Source organism: Eumetopias jubatus, unplaced genomic scaffold (assembly GCF_037043125.1).
Source record: "Eumetopias jubatus isolate StellerSeaLion01/CBP00866 unplaced genomic scaffold, mEumJub1_p1.0 scaffold_10, whole genome shotgun sequence".
NCBI classification, from domain to species: domain Eukaryota; kingdom Metazoa; phylum Chordata; class Mammalia; order Carnivora; family Otariidae; genus Eumetopias; species Eumetopias jubatus.
Genome location: NW_028274816.1, coordinates 128,172,017 through 128,188,205, shown reverse-complemented (window position 1 = coordinate 128,188,205; position 16,189 = coordinate 128,172,017). Strand labels below are relative to the sequence as shown.

At 42.2% G+C, this 16,189-nt stretch overlaps 1 protein-coding gene across 4 annotated transcripts in view; it reads left to right on the top strand.

The window, feature by feature from the left end:
- The first annotated feature begins 139 nt into the window (after positions 1 to 139).
- Positions 140 to 16,189, top strand: part of SMG6 (SMG6 nonsense mediated mRNA decay factor) — a 227,848-nt gene continuing 211,798 nt past the window's right edge. For 3 of the 4 annotated variants that reach the window (XM_028109089.2, XM_028109091.2, XM_028109090.2), the window contains exons 1-6: positions 141 to 294; positions 2,454 to 4,194; positions 4,739 to 4,931; positions 5,408 to 5,518; positions 8,466 to 8,572; positions 8,828 to 8,906. In XM_028109089.2, coding sequence (XP_027964890.1) covers positions 207 to 294; positions 2,454 to 4,194; positions 4,739 to 4,931; positions 5,408 to 5,518; positions 8,466 to 8,572; positions 8,828 to 8,906 — 2,319 coding nt within the window. In that variant the 5' untranslated portion in view covers positions 141 to 206. Of the gene's footprint in view, positions 295 to 2,453; positions 4,195 to 4,738; positions 4,932 to 5,407; positions 5,519 to 8,465; positions 8,573 to 8,827; positions 8,907 to 16,189 lie in introns of all 4 variants that reach the window. The other variant, XM_028109088.2, reaches the window with a different exon arrangement.

Genomic DNA, 16,189 nt, shown 5'->3' with positions numbered 1-16,189 from the left:
GCCCGCCTCCCCAGCTCTCTGGAGCCGCGGAATTTGCGTTCAGAGATTTTCCTCCCAGTGCGGCCACCGTCGTTAGGGGAGGAAGGCGGGAGGGGGCGGGGACACGGGTGGGAGGTGGGTAAGCGCGCGCGCCGCCCGTCGGTCGTGGTTTCCTGGCTGCGCGCGGCGGTGGCGGAGTGGCTGCAGCTGTAGCAGCAGCCGCGAAGATGGCGGAGGGGTTGGAGCGTGTCCGGATCTCAGCGTCGGAGCTGCGAGGGATCCTGGCTGCTCTGGCTCCGCAGGCCGGGAGCAGAGGTGAGTCGCGCCGCCCAGCTCCTGGGCCGGGCCTGCCCGCCCCGCCTCCCTCTCCTCCTCTGCCTCCTCCCTGCTCAGTCCGCGGTGCTTCTGAGCCCCCGCCCCTTCCCCCAGCAGTGGGGGCGGGGGCCGAGGGCGGTCTCCTGGCTGTCTCACCAGCCGGAGGGCCAGTGTGGAATCGGGCTCGGCCAGCCCCGGCCCCCTCCGGGAGAGCCCGACCCGAGTTCCTGCCTCCGCCCCCTTTCTCACCGCGAAGGTGACTGTTCCCCATTGCCCCAGCCTTCTCAGAGCAGTTTGTGGATTCCCAGTCGTCAGGAGACGCGGCGAGAAGCGGGTGTTGGGGTCTAGGGGAGGCCCCGGGATGTATCGTTCCCAGAGGAATCATCCGCATGCCTTCCCTGTCATCTCTTTAGAGTTGGAGAGAAGGAACTGGGGAAATCGAGGAGAAAGATTGAACAGCTTGGGACTTCCTTGCTGAACTTTTTCCCCCAAGGCAGGGTTCTGAAGGCTGCGCCACCAGAGGGATCCAGGACCTCCGGTAGCGAGCTGACTCTACTCTGGTTTGCCTTTGGCATATGTGGGAGCAGTTTTTATCAGAGAGAATGCTCCTCTTGTAAATTAAATTCTCCATCCACACCAGGAAAGCTCCAAGGAAGATTCTAGTATTTCATCTCTTCTTTGTTAGGTGGTGGAGTTGTGTAGAATGGTAGTTGTGCTTCTGCAGGCTTGTGGCCAAAGTCTGTGAAATTGGTTTTCGTTGGTCATTTGAATGGGATTATTCAGGGTGTTTTCTCCCTCTGCTCTGAGTAGTAGTAGCTTTTCTCATTCCTCCTCCCCACCTCTAACCTAAGTTAAAAGGCTCCTGAGGGTGAGTTATTCTGGAGGTAAGCTGCTTTACCTTTATTTGCACTTGAAGAAATGGTTTTTTAAGCTTTTGAAAATACTGAAGCAGGGGTTTTGTGTTTTTGCTTCTTTCTGTTTTGTTACACCTGTGGGTTAAATGCTGGAGTTTATTATTTATTCCTGTTATGGGCTTGTTTGTATTGGTGTTTATAGAACAATACTAGGAGTTTATAAAGCATTCTGTTTTGAGTACTCTATAATCTCACTAATTGCGGTCAGTTTCCCATTGACAAGTTTAGTGGCAATTTGTAGTAGTCTCGCCCCTTAATAGGTAAAGGTAACAGATAAAAAAATTGATACTTGCTTATCTGTGATTCAGTAGGTTTAGGGAGCCTGGAGAGGAGTTTCGAAAATCCTGTACCCTTATTTTTAAGTACTGCAGTCCTCGGTATTTTGAGAGCATGTCACAATACTTTCATCATCCTCCAGAGAAAGCTCCTTTATGGAACTTTTTCCTTCTCATATTCCACATCATAGTAGCAGTTAGTCGCAGTATTCTAATGATGATAGTCTGAGCAGTATTTCCTTGGAATGACTGCTGGCTGCTGTTAGAGAGTTGGTGAGCATGAGTGGAGTTGAAGAATGTGAAAGGAACTGCTTCCTGTTTGCTTCAATAAGAGGTATGTGTTTGGGCAGTTGGTATCCTAAAAGAAGAGGATTGTCCTGGTCAAGTTCAGAGACTGGAGTTGCACATTCCCCCCCGCCCCCAGAGGTGTCCAGAACTGTGGATTGTTGTGCATACCCCTCTTTTTCTCCTTTATTCCCTACTACTACTATGTTAAAAAGGGCTTAGCCACCCTGGAAAAATGTTAGAAGCACTAGAAGAAAAGACTAAAATGGATCCAAGGGCTCCATAGCAGAGAACAGTCTGAAGCTCAAATAGTTAGACATCTTTTATTCTGGCAATGATAAAGTAGTTTGGGGTCTTGGACATCTGGATATGACTTGGGTAACACAAGAGGGTATGTTGTTGTTGTTGTTGTTACTGTTTTTCCTATTTCCCTAATTCAAGTGTAGATAGCTCTGACATAATGAAGTTCTTAGCCTTGACAATTGCTAAACAAATAACTGTAAACCTAGTAGAATTTCTGCCGCTTCAGAAATTTTCTTCCATGTTCGCCAGTATTGGCATTTCGATGTGTTGTTCTTGCTTGGCTTCTCTGTTATTTAACCAGAGTGACGGTTTTTTTTCCTTCCCTCCCCTTTTATTCTTTTCTTCTACCTGTTCCTCCCCAACACTCTCTCCAACATCATAGAAAACATGAAGGAGCCCAGGCAACGCAGAGATAACCGGCGCCCAGATCTGGAAATCTATAAGCCTGGTCTTTCCCGATTGAGGAACAAACCTAAAATTAAGGAACCTTCTGGGAGTGACGAATTTAAGGATGAAATTATTAACAACAGAGATTCCTCTGCTGTTGGAAATGGTACACAGTTCGTTAAGGATGTCTGCAAGGAACTGGATAACCAACATCAAAATGGTCCTGTAGACCCAGAAAATATTGGGGCACAGGAGTCCTTTCCTACGACTTCTGGACAAGAGGATCGAAGTCTAAGAATTATCAAGAGAACAAAGAAACCTGACATGCAGATCTACCAGCCTGGAAGGCGTTTGCAGACTCTTATCAAAGAATCAACTAGCAGGGCGGGTGAGGAAGAAATCCTCAACCAGGTGGAGCAATTGAGAGTAGAAGAAGATGAGTGTAGGGGAAATGTGAAAGAGGAGGTCGTGAATAAACCAGACAAAGATGAGGCAGAAAAAAGCCTAAATGGTGACAGAGTAAGGGCTGCAAAGGGAGAAAAAGGAAAGAGGATTGAGAAGGGGGAGGGGATAAAGAAAGTGACCGATGACCTGGCACAGGGGAAGCTAGGTTCAGCAAAGCGCTACTCCCGCTCAGACAAACGAAGGAACCGCTACCGCACTTGTAGTACCAGCTCGGCTGGCAGCAACAACAGTGCTGAGGGGGCTGGCCTGACCGATAGTGGTTGTCGCCGCCGCCGACAGGATCGGACCAAGGAGAGGCCACGACTGAAGAAGCAAGTATCTATGTCCTCAACTGACTCTTTGGATGAGGACAGAATTGATGAGCCTGATGGGCCCAGGAGGAGCTCAGAACGGAAGAAACATTTAGAAAGAAACTGGTCTGGCCGTGGGGAGGGAGAGCAGAAAAGCAATGGGAAAGAAAATCGAGGCACTCTTCGTGTCACTTTTGATGCAGAAACCATGAACAAAGACTCCCCCCTCGTGAAATCAGCCAGGGAGGATGTGGATAGGATAAAGCTTGACAAAGGCCTGAGCAGTGGGGGCAAAGGCCCTGAGAAGCAGGAGTCCAAAAACCTGAAACAAGAACTTCGAGGCCGTGGACGTGGCATTCTGATTCTGCCTGCCCATACCACCCTGTCTGTCAGTTCAGCCGGTTCTCCAGAATCTGCACTTTTGGGACCTCGGCTTTTATTTGGATCTGGTAGTAAGGGATCTCGGAGTTGGGGCCGAGGAGGCACCACTCGACGATTATGGGACCCAAACAATCCTGATCAGAAACCTGCTCTAAAGAGCCAGACGCCCCAGCTACATTTCTTAGACACTGATGATGAAGTCAGCCCTACCTCTTGGGGTGACTCCCGCCAAGCCCAAGCGTCTTACTATAAGTTTCAAAACTCTGACAACCCCTATTATTACCCCCGGACACCAGGCCCTGCCTCTCAGTATCCTTATACGGGCTATAGCCCTCTGCAGTACCCCGTCGGCCCTACAAATGGTGTGTACCCCGGGCCTTACTACCCAGGCTACCCATCTGCATCAGGACAGTATGTCTGTGGCCCCCTCCCTGCCAGCACCATGAGTCCTGAGGAGATGGAACAGCACATGAGGAACATGCAGCAGCAGGAGCTACATAGGCTTCTCCGGGTGGCTGACAACCAGGAACTGCAGCTCAGCAACCTGCTCTCCAGGGACCGCATCAGCCCTGAGGGTCTGGAGAAGATGACCCAGCTCAGGTGTGCTGTGTTCCATCCTAGAGGGACGTGGGGGTAAGCTGGAGGTGGGTAGGCTCCTGTGGTGGAGGAGTGTAGAAACTGTTTTGGCAAGGCACTGGGCATTAAATCCCTTTCACATTGATTTTTGTAAGGAAGGAGTAGTTGGAAAAAAGAACAGAAAATTTGGTTTCTAGTCTTAGAAATGATTATACTTCCCACTTTTTCTTTAAGAAAAAAAATCCTTAAGAGAACATGGAATCTGGAAATGGAAAAGGAAAGACTTTCCAGAATGCCAAGAAGTGAACAACATATAACTTGTGGTGAAGATCTTATTTCAGCTGTTAAATTTAGGTGGAGGCATATGGGGAAAAACCATTTTCCTAGACATAACTGTCTTTAGAATGACATTCTGCTGTGCAGAATAAAAAGTCAAATGAGTACTATACCTGGTGGCATTTTGGATTTCCTGCCAAGGAAGGTGTTTAATTTGCAAGAAGCTCAGATCTTGGGTCTAGCCTTTCCTGTGGTGTATTTGGAGCTAGAAGTTGCATGTATTTTATTCCAGAGCTGAACTGCTGCAGCTATATGAGCGCTGTATCCTATTAGATATTGAGTTCTCTGATAATCAGAATGTGGATCAGATCCTGTGGAAGAATGCTTTCTATCAGGTGATTGAGAAGTTCAGGCAGCTTCTCAAGGATCCAAATGTTGAGAACCCCGAACAGATTCGGAACAGACTTTTGGAGCTCTTGGATGAGGTAAACCATCATCTTTTTGTCCTCAGGATAAAGGCTTTAGCATTCTGTCGTTGTGATGGGTTTTTATCACCTGACATATGATGATTTATAGCAGAACATTGACTAAAAACGTTATGCTCTTTTCTTGGGTTTAGGCCTAACCCACCCTGTTGCTTCCTTGGGACCATAACTTATTGGCAATTGGAGTTAGTTCTGAGCTTGAAAATTTTCTGAATGTCTTGTTTGGGGGTGGGTGCTGTGGGGAGAGAAAGTGTGTATGGTATGTGTGTGTTCATATTTTTAAAACGATGGAGGGGCTTATGCTATGAATTTGTCTTGTGTTTAGTTGGTGACCACTAAATACTGTATATGCCTCTCTTTACATAGGATGACTAAACATTAGCAGAACTGTGGACAGGTTACTTGCCCCAGTTTCTGGTGGGTAGATTGGATCAGAACAGTCTGATTCAGCTGTTTCTTATTTTTTGTCTTTATAGGGTAGTGACTTCTTTGATAGTTTGCTTCAGAAGCTGCAGGTTACTTACAAGTTCAAACTGGAGGACTACATGGATGGTCTTGCCATTCGCAGCAAGCCATTACGCAAGACAGTAAGCCAGCTTCTTTATCTTAAATTTAATCATCCATTTAGTAAGCATTTGTCTAGTGTTATGTGCTAGGCACTATGCTAGGTGTTGAGGATACAAAACAAAAGATACAGTCCAGTGGGGGAACAGACCAATTAAACCAGCAATTATCATGTAGTAAGTACCATGGTAATGTTATATATACAGTGTGGAAGGGGCACAGAGTGAAATGGCTCTGATTCCGACTGGTGGAGTCAAGGGAGACTTCTGAGAGACTGTCAAGTCTTGAAACATGACTAGGAGTGGAAGGGGCAGTACAGGGCACAGCAAGAGAGAATCAGGCCTTGTTGGAAAGTGTAAGAAGTTCAATATGCTGGTTTTTGTAATGTGGAGTTGGGCTGTTGTAGGAGGTAAAGCTAATGAAGTAGAAAGGGATAGATCAAAAACTTTTGTATGCCATACTGAAGAGTTTGGACTTTATTCTGAAAGCAGCGAGGAGCCATGGCTTGATTTTCACTAAATGGATAGCATAGATTTCTTCTTAGAACGAGTCACTGGCAAATGGATGATTTTGGGCAAGAATGTGGAGGTAGGGAGGGTCAGGTTGAGGGCCTGAACCTAAGGTAGAGGTAGTGGAGGTGGAGAAGCGGAGACAAATTGGAAAGATAAAAGGGAAATAGAATTGACTTGCTGGCTGATTTGGTGTGAATGATGAGATAGGAGGCATAAGGAGTCTAGATCATCTCCCAGTTTGTGGCCTAGGAGAGTGGCTGGGAAGGAAGAGGTTAGTTCAGTTTTGGCTCTGCCTAAGTAGAGGAACTTGAAAATGAACAGATGAATATTCTGGTCTGTTTGAAGCTCAGGGGAAAGAGCTAAGCTGGTGCTATAGATTCAGAAGTCATCAGTGTGTAAGTGATAGTTGAAGCAGAAGTTGGGTTACTGGGATACTGGCCAGTCAGCCAGAGAGTGAGGGACGGGGATCAAATTTCAAGGTGGGCAGAATTGTCAAGTGCTGTAGAGTCAGCGAATGCTGCTATTACTAAAAGTGTCCAGTGGATTGGATGAGCGTACCACAATTTATTTCAGTTGGAGAGGATGGAAGACAGATTGCAGAGAGTGAAAAGTGGGACAGTAGGTACAATGAAGGGAGTAATATAGACCATCCTTTTAAGAATCTTGGCTGTGAAGGCAAGGAGGGAAGATAGTAGTTAAAAGAGAACATAGTGTCAAGAGAAGTTTGTTTTTAAGCTGGAAGAGTCTTAAGGATATTTATATATTGAGAGGAAAGGGCCAGGGTAAAGGAAGAGGTTAAATAAAGATTCATTAGAGAAAGGCATATGATTTATGGAGCAGAGACTTCCTCTTGTCTTTCTACTCCTGATTATTGCTGTGCACAAACTCTATTACTAATCAACAAGTATTTATTGAGACCCTCCTACATGCCACGTGTCTTTATAAGACACATAATTCATTGTGGAACAAGAAAGCCATGATCCCAGCTCTTGGAGTTTAGAGTTTGCTTAGGGGTGAGTACAGGTGGTGGATTAGTAATTGCAGATGCAACGACTTCTGCAAAGGATGTTGTGGTGGGGGTGTAAGTTAAAGGGGTTTAGAGGATCATGGAAGACTGAGGAAGTCACAGTTAAGCTGGGGCTAAAAACCTGTGATGTTAGCCAAGTGAAGGTGTATGTGAAGATGCTAGAACATTCTATGGAGAGGAAGTAGTATATGTGCAGGTCCTGAAGCTGGAAAGAGCGTGGTGTGTTAGGGAGACTAAGGAAAGTCTAGTCTGACTGAGGTACAGAGAGAGAAGGGGGAGGTGGTGCTGTAGAGGTAAACAGAAGCTAGATCATCTGGGACTTCATCCAGAGGATAGTGGAGAGCCTTCGGTGGAATTTGGTTTTTTTCTTCCCCCCATTGAGATAGTAGAGTGCTGTAGTATGGAAACATAATCTGCTTTCTTGGTGCTTTGTCAGCTAACTACAAAGGGTTCTTGGTGTTCATAGAATGTGTGGAATAGTCAGGACTCTGAAGGTATATGGCTTGTAATGGTATATAACTTTGCTGAGGCACACATTTTTTATATATGAGGAGGTTGATGTGCAGCAGCTAGTTATTTAGCTAGTGGATGAGCCTTCCTCAGGGGCAGTATCTACTTCTCCTTGAAGCTTTGTTCTTTATTCTGTGATATGTTAATTTCTTGTGTGTGAGGTGGAGTGGAATTGTATGTTGTGAAGTGATGTTCCTTAGGTTTTTTGGTTGGCCATATGTCTTAGGATTGTTAAGGGTCTACTCTCTTGTTTTCTAATGGAGGGACAGCTGCCAAGCCCATTATTGAGAAAACATACATATAGAGAGGGAGAGAGAACTACCCAGTCCCTGGCCATTTCGTAGGTGTTTGGTAGAGGGTAACTATGTTATCGTTTTAGGGAATTGTTATTGTTTTGCAGAGTGAATGAAATGCAGGAACACAGTGCAGTGATACTCATAGTTTGAGGAGAGAGAGACTATAGTGATGACAGGAAAATAACAGAATAAACAATTGTCTTAGTATTTGTATATCACTTTATAATTTGTGAAGTATTTAACACTTACTCTATGGAGTATGCATTTTTATATTCAGATGAAGAAACTTGAGTCCAAAAACAGTTCCAAAGACCTACGGAAGATCACACAACTCTTACATAGAGAGTCAGGTTTCCTGGTTTCCAGGTTTCAGAATGTTTTTTTCTGTTTACCTGGGACTAGAAATAAGAATGACCGCTCTCTTTTCTGCCATTCTTTCTCATTAAATTTTGCTTCACATTATTGGCTGTTTTTGCTAGGCAAGTTTAGACTGAAAACTTTTTTCTTTGTTGAGGACTACTAGTGCCTTATTAGTGCTGTTCTGTCACTTTGATCCTATCATTGTCCTTTGGTGTTGGAGTTAAAGTTTCTTGGGTACACTACTAACTGATCATTTTTCCTGCAGGTAAAATATGCTTTGATCAGTGCCCAGCGATGTATGATTTGCCAAGGAGATATCGCTAGGTATCGGGAACAAGCCAATGACACAGCAAACTACGGGAAAGCACGCAGGTACTTTTGCCTCTTGTTCATTGCTTCTCTTTCCTTGCGGCGTTAAGCTAAGCCCTATTAAGAGCAATGGGCCACCTGAGCTGCTCTCATATGGAAGTCCTACAGGTGTCCCTATTGGTCTTTGTAATCAGGCTTTACCACTCCAGCGTCACATCTAACACTCCAGCTTATGTCTTAAGCAGTTAGGGCTATCAGGTGATGAAATGGGAAAGCATTGATATGGAGCTAGCATTTTTTACTGTTTTTCTATTCCAGTTGGTACCTAAAGGCCCAGCATATTGCTCCCAAGAATGGGCGCCCATATAACCAGTTGGCTCTGCTGGCAGTGTATACGGTAAGCAATCCTATGGACAGGGCAAGTATTTTGCAGACAGTATCTTAGAAAGAATGGATTTTGATAGTATCAGCTTCTGGAGCTAGAGTTCCTCTGAACACTAAACCTAAAAAATATCCTTTCCTCCCATCCTCACATTCCTCTTGTTACTTTCAGAGGTAAGTTGTCAGTGATTCCTCATTCCAGTTGAATCTGTACTTCATCCCCTTTCATTGCACTTAAGTTCTTAAGGGAATGCTCATGCTCCAGCCAAACACCACTCTTTGTTTTTGACCAAGGCTTCTGCTCTGAATCTTGTCTTTCTTCCCTTCCCTGTCCTGTTGAATGAGTTTACTCATTTCTAGAAAGGAAAATAAGGCTCCCTTTACCACTTTTCCTTAAAGTCCTCATCTAGCCCTAACTAGTGAGATCCTTACTTCCTTTCCCCAGATTATCCCCTTATTCCTCTTAAGTTTTCACTTAACGAGCCTCCTTAGCAGAAACAATTAGTGCCAAATTGTATCTTCCTAGATCTTAACCAAACTCCTCTCAATATGCCTCTAACAGAGAGCCTTGGGAGCAGGTAACAGCCCCTCGTAAGGAAGCTGAATTGAAGGCGGGGGGGAGGTCAATGGTAGGTATCAAAGATTTAAGTATAAAGCAGCTAACATGCTCATTTAGCAGGAAGAGTTTTCATAATGCTATAAAATTTCATTGCCTGAATAATCTGTTTGAATTAAAATTTTTATTCCCCTTTATTCAACAAAAGATTCAAAGAAATTCCTAACACTTCATGATGGATTGAAATTGTTGATTAAGTAGTGTGGTTGACCGACACACTTCCTTCTACATCTCTAGAATATCTTCATTCACTTTCTTTTTTTAGATTTTACTTATTTATTAGAGAGAGAGATCACCAACAGTGGGGAGGGGTAGAGGGAGAAGCAGACTTCCCACGGAGCAGGGAGCCTGATGTGGGGCTTTATCCCAGGACCCTGGGATCATGACCTGAGCTGAAGGTAAATGCTTAACCGACTGAGCCACCCAGGTGCCCCTCTTCATTCACTCTTTATTTTCTTTAGTACACTAAAAGTATTATGCAACCATCAACTCTGTCTAATTCCAAGACATTTTCATCACCCCAAAAGGAAACCCCATACCCATTACTCTCCATTCCTTCTACCTCCCAGCCTCTGGCAACCACTTAGTCTGCTTTCTGTTTCAGGATATACCTATTGAATGTTTCATATAAATGGAATCATCCAATATGTGACTTCTTTATGTCTGGCTTCTTGCATTTAGAATAAAGTTTTTGAGGTTTGTTTATGTGGTTTGTTTATGGTTTGTTTTCACCTTTTAGCTGTTGTCAATAGTGCTTTGTGAAGTACAGGTATTTGAATATCTGTCTTCAGTTCTTCTGAGTCTATACTTATGAGTGGAATTGCTGGGTTATATGGTAATTCCATGTTTAGCCTTTTTTTTAAAGATTTATTTATTTTAGAGACAGTGTGCATGCTGGTGGGGGGAGGAGCAAAGAGAGAGAGGGAGAGAAGCAGACTCCCTGCTGAGCATGGAGCCCAATGTGAGGCTCGATCTCACGACCCTGAGATCGTGATCTGAGCCGAAATCAAGAGTCGGACGTTTAAATGACAGAGCCACTAGGCGCCCCCATGTTTAACTTTTTAAGGGATCACCAAACTTTTTCATAGAGGCTGTACCTTTTTACATTCCTACCAGCAATGTACAAGGGTTCCAGTTCCTCCATGTTCTCACCAACATTTTCATTTCTTTGATTATGACCCACCTAATGAGTGTAAAGTGATACTGCACTGTGGGCTTTTTCCCCCCACTTGGGGACATTTTTTTCTTCAGTGTTTTTTTCTTCTTTCCTTTCTTCCTTCCTTTCTTCCTTTCACTCTTTTTCTTTTCTTCTTTCTTTCCTTCCTTGTCAGTTTCAGGTTTGCAGAAAAATTAAGCAGAAAGTACAGAGAGTTCCCATATATTCCCTCAACTCCTCTCCTGGTCAGTTTTCCCTGTCATTAACATTTTGCATTAGTGTAATACATTTGTTTATTATTGATGAGCCAGGATTGATACATTATCACTAACTAAAGTTCCTAGTTTACATTAGGGTTCACTTTTGTACAGTCTGTGGATTGTACAAAGCTTGTACAAATCTGTAATGACATGTATTCATCATTACAGTATCATACAGAGTAGTTTCACTGTCCTAAAAATACCCTGTGCTCCACCCTCCATCTGTTCAGCCCTCCTCAGTCTTCTGAACCTCTAGCAATCTTAATTTTTAGTGTCTGTAGTTTTGCCTTTTCCTGAATGTCATAGTTGGAAACCATACAGTATGTAGCCTTTTCAGATTAGCTTGTTTCACTTAGTAATATGCATTTAGGGTTATTTTTGTGATGTGACAGCTCTTTTCTTTTTATTGTTGAGTAATGTTCCATTGTATGGATGTACCACAGTTTGTTTATTCGTTCCCCTATTGAAGGACATCTTGGTTGTTTTCAAGTTTTGGCAGTTATAAATAAAAATGCTGTAAATGTTTGCATGCAGGTCTTTGTGTGGACATAAATTTTCTTCTTCTTCTTTTTTTTTTTAAAGATTTTATCCATTTATTTGAGAGAGAGAAAGAGAGAGAGAAAGCATGAGAGGGGGGAGGGTCAGAGGGAGAAGCAGACTCCCTGCTGAGCGGGGAGCGCGATGTGGGACTCGATCCCTGGACTCCCGGATCATGACCTGAGCCGAAGGCAGTTGCTTAGCCAACTGAGCCACCCAGGCACCCCTGGACATAAATTTTCATCTCATTTAGATAAATACCAAGGAGTGTGATTGCTGGATTGTATGGTAAGAGTGTATGTAGTTTGGAAGAAATTGCCAGACTGTCTTCAGAAGTGGCTGTGCCATTTTGCATTCCTTCAGGCAGTGGATGAGAGTTCCTGTTGCTCTGCATCCTCATCAGCATTTAGTGTTGTCAGTGTTCTGGATTTTGGTCATTCTATAATAGATGTGTAGTGTTATCTCATTTTAACTTGCATTTCCCTAATAACATATGACGTGGAGCATCCTTTCATGTGCTTATTTGCCATTTGTGTATCTTCTTTGGTGAGGTGTCTGTTTTGATCTTTTGCCCAACTTTAAATTGGGTTGTTTTTTTATTGTTGAGTTTTAAGTGTATATTTTGAATATCAGTCCTTTATTAGATATGTGTTTTGTGAATATTTTCTCTGTATGTGGCTTATCTTTTCATTTTCTTAGCACAGAACAAAAGTTTTTAATTTTAATGAAATCCAACTTACCAACTTTTTCTTTTGTGGATTTTGCTTTTGGTGTAATATCTAAGAACTCCTCACCAAACCCAAGGTTATCTAGATTTTCTCCTGTGTTATCTTCTAGGAGTTGTATAGTTTTACATTTTACATTTAGGTCTGTGATCCAGAAAGGTCTGTGGCATAGATTCATTGTTTTGCATGTCGATGTCCAGTTGTTTCAACACCATTTGTTGAAAAGATCATCCTTTCTCCATCGAATTGCCTTTCCTCCTTTGTCAGCGATCAGCTGGCTGTATTTGTATGGGTCTATTTCTGGGCTCTATTTCATTCCATTGATCTGTTTGTCTGTTCTTTGGCCAGTACCACTATAGTAGCTTAATGGTAAGTCATGACGTTGGGTAGTTCGGTCTTCCGACCATGTTCTTCTTTGTCAGTATTGTGTGGGCTATTCTGGATCTTTTGCCTTTCCATATAAACTTTAGAATCATTTTGTTATTATCTACAAATCTATTGACTTTGAAGTAGTGTCTCATTGTGGTTTTGATTTGCATTTCCCTAACAACTAATGATGTTGAGCTGCATTATAGGCCATTGGAGAAAAGTCTATTTAAATCCTTTGCCTAGGGCACCTGGGTGGCTCAGTTGGTTAAGAGTCTGCCTTCGGCTCAGGTTGTGATCCTGGAGTCCCTGGATTGAGTCCCGCATCGGGCTCCCTACTCAGCAGGGAGTCTGCTTCTCCCTCTGACCCTCCCCCCTCTCATGTGCTCTCTCTCTCTCAAATAAGTAAATAAAATCTTAAAAAAAAAATAAATCCTTTGCCTCTTTTTTCTTATATTAAAAAAATTTAAAAAAATTTAATTGTAAAATATACATAAGATGGAATTTACCATCTTACCCATTTTACATTTACATTGTTTTGCAACTGACCTCCAGAACTTTCTTCATCTTGCAAAACTGGAACTTTATACCCATTAATTAAGCAACTCCCCATTTTCCCCTCCCTCCAACCACTGACAACCACCCTTCTACTTTCTGTCTCTGAATTTGTCTACTTTAGGTACTTAATATAAGTGGAATCATACAGTATTTCTTTTTTTGACTGGCTTATTTCACTTAGCATTATATCCTAAAGGTCCATCCATGTTACAGCTTGTGTCAGAATTTCCTCTTTAAGGCTGAATAGCATTCAGTTATATGTACATACCATATTTTGTTTGTCACTTCATCTGTCAGTGCACACTTCCACCTTTTGGCCATTGTGAGTAATGCTGCCGTGAATGTGAGTGTACAAAATCTCTTTAAGACTCTGCCTTTAGCTTGGGTCCCAGGGTCCTAGGATCGAGTCCCACATCGGTCTCCTTGCTCAGCAGGGAGCCTGCTTCTCCCTCTGCCTGCTGATCGCCCTGCTTGTGCACTCTCTCTCTCTCTCTCTCTGTCAAATAAATAAATAAAATCTTAAAAAGAAAGATTTATTTATTTATAATTTGAGAGAGAGAGTGCACACGCAGATGCATGCATGTGCGCTGGGGGAGGGTCAGAGGGAGAGAATCTTCAAGCCAACTGCCCACTGAGCGCAGAGCCTGATGCAGGGCTTGATCTCACGACCCGTGAGATCATGACCTGAGCGGAAACCAAGAATTGGACATTTAACCGACTTAGCTACCCAGGTGCCCCTCTTCTAAGAGTTTTTATAGTTTCTATATTTAGATCTTTGATCCATTTTTCATTAAGTAAATGGTGTGAAATATGGGCCCAACTTCATTCTTTTGCATGTGGATATCCAGTTCTAGTACCATTTGTTGAAGAGGCTGTACTTTCCCCATTGACTAGTCTTGGGATCCTTGTTGTAAATCATTTGGTGCCTGGATTTATTTTTGGACTCTAGTTCTCTTCCATGGATCCATATGTCTGCCCTTATGCCAGCACCTCATTGTTCTATACTATAGCTTTGTGGTAAATTTTGAAACCAGGATATATGAGTTTTCCACCTTTGTTCTTCTTTTTTAAGATGAGTTTGGCTGTTTGGGGTTTCTTGTAATTCCATATGGATTTTAGGATCAGCTTTTTCATTTCTGCAAAAAGAGTCATTGGGATTTTCATAAGAATTACATTGATTGTTTAGTTGCTTTGGGGAGTATTTACACAGATGTTTTTGATTTATTTAGGTCTTCTTTAGTTTCTTTCAGACGTGTTTTATAATTTTCAGTATATAAGTTTTACACTTCATTGGTTAAACTTATTCCTAAGTATGTTACTCTTTTTGATGCTGTTGTAAATGGAATTATTTTCTTAATTTCTTTTAAAGATTGTTTATTACTAATATATAGAAATGTAACTGATTTTTGAGCATTGATCATAATATCTTACAACCTCACTGAATTCCCTCTGTGGCTTTTTGCCATTCTGATTAAATTGGTATATTTTTCTTTCATAGACCTCTGACCTAAATTAGTGGTCCTTTCAAGCTCTTTTCCTCTGTCCCTCTTTTTCTGTCTCCCTTTTATCCTAGTTGTCTTTTAATATCACTTTCTTAATTTTCTGTTTCTTCCAGTCAGTCATTCAGTGAATCTCAAGAATTCAGTGAGAGCATGTTTGTACACCGCGCTTTGCTAGGTGCTGTGAGTGATGAATATGTGATGTTTTCTGCTCTGAAAAATGTGTTGAGAAGACAAGTGAGGTGTGTAGACAGTGATACAAATTAGACTTCATGAAATTTGATGCAATTGATTAGATGCACCATTATTTTCTGGACCACTAAGAAAGAATATGTGAATTATAAATAGGACATAATGGTAGATACAGATTGTAAGTTCTGTCTTGATTTCAGAAATGTTAAAATATGAAAAAATCATTGTAGAATCGACAAAACGCAATCTAAAATCAAGTGAGTGGTATAGGCTGAGATCAGTACAGATTGGGATAATATTAAAAATAGCCCCCATTAGGGGTGCCTGTCTGTCTCAGTAGAGTGTGTGACTGTTGATCTCAGGGTTGCGAGTTTGAGCCCCAAGGCGGTGTAGTAGAGATTACTTAAAAATAAAATCTTAAAAAAATAAGAAACAAAAAAATAGCCCCCATTTAACTGACTGTAACAGTATATCAGATAATCTGTTAAACTGTATGTGTTATATGAATTTTATTCATTTTTGGAGCCATATGTGTATAAATGTCTTCTAATAAATATCTACCTAATAAGTGGCAGGACCTAATTCAAACTCAGGCAGTTGACCTTAGAATGTGTACCTTTAACCATGCTAGCTGAATAGAAGATGTGAGGTTTTTTGTTGTTGTTGTTGTTGTTTTTAAGATTTAAGTTTTGAAGAATGAGTTACAGGGGTGAGAGAGAAGTTAGTGTTCTAAATGCATTTTGAGACAGAAAAAAAGGAAAAAATATATATGAAGTTGGAGAAAGGCTTTTTGACATTCTTTCCCCCTTTGTTTCAGTGTTTTTCTTTCTCCTTTCTGATCTCCCTTTCTTTTACTTTTCCTTATTAATTGGTTGTGAAACAGACTTGAAGTATTTATTTGCTGAATTCATTGGATAATAGTTTACAGTTCCCTTTCTCTGCAGAATCAGTGTGGTATAGGGCAAACCTGAACTCAGGAGCCAGACAGACCTAGGTTTATATACCATCATACCCAGGATTTGGCTTGGAGGCCTTGATGGACAAGTTATGTTGTTGGACAGCAATCTTCCTGGGCTCCCCTTTCCTCATCTTTGAAATGGGACTAATAATGCCTATGGGGCAGTGTTCTTAGGTTTAGGAGTAAAATCTATGAAGTGATGGTCACTTGTCTCATTGTGCTTAATCAGTGATATTGCCATTGTTATTTATAATTTTTTTTAGCTAATAACTAGTGAGTTGAACATTTTCTTTCTCTAAAAACAAAATGTAATTAGATTTTATATTTGATGAGGCTCTTTATTCTTTTTCCCTCTTGTGAGTACTTGGCTTTTAGAGTACCTCCACATGTAAGTCAGAGTCCTGTGCCAGGAGAGATCCCTGACGTAATTGC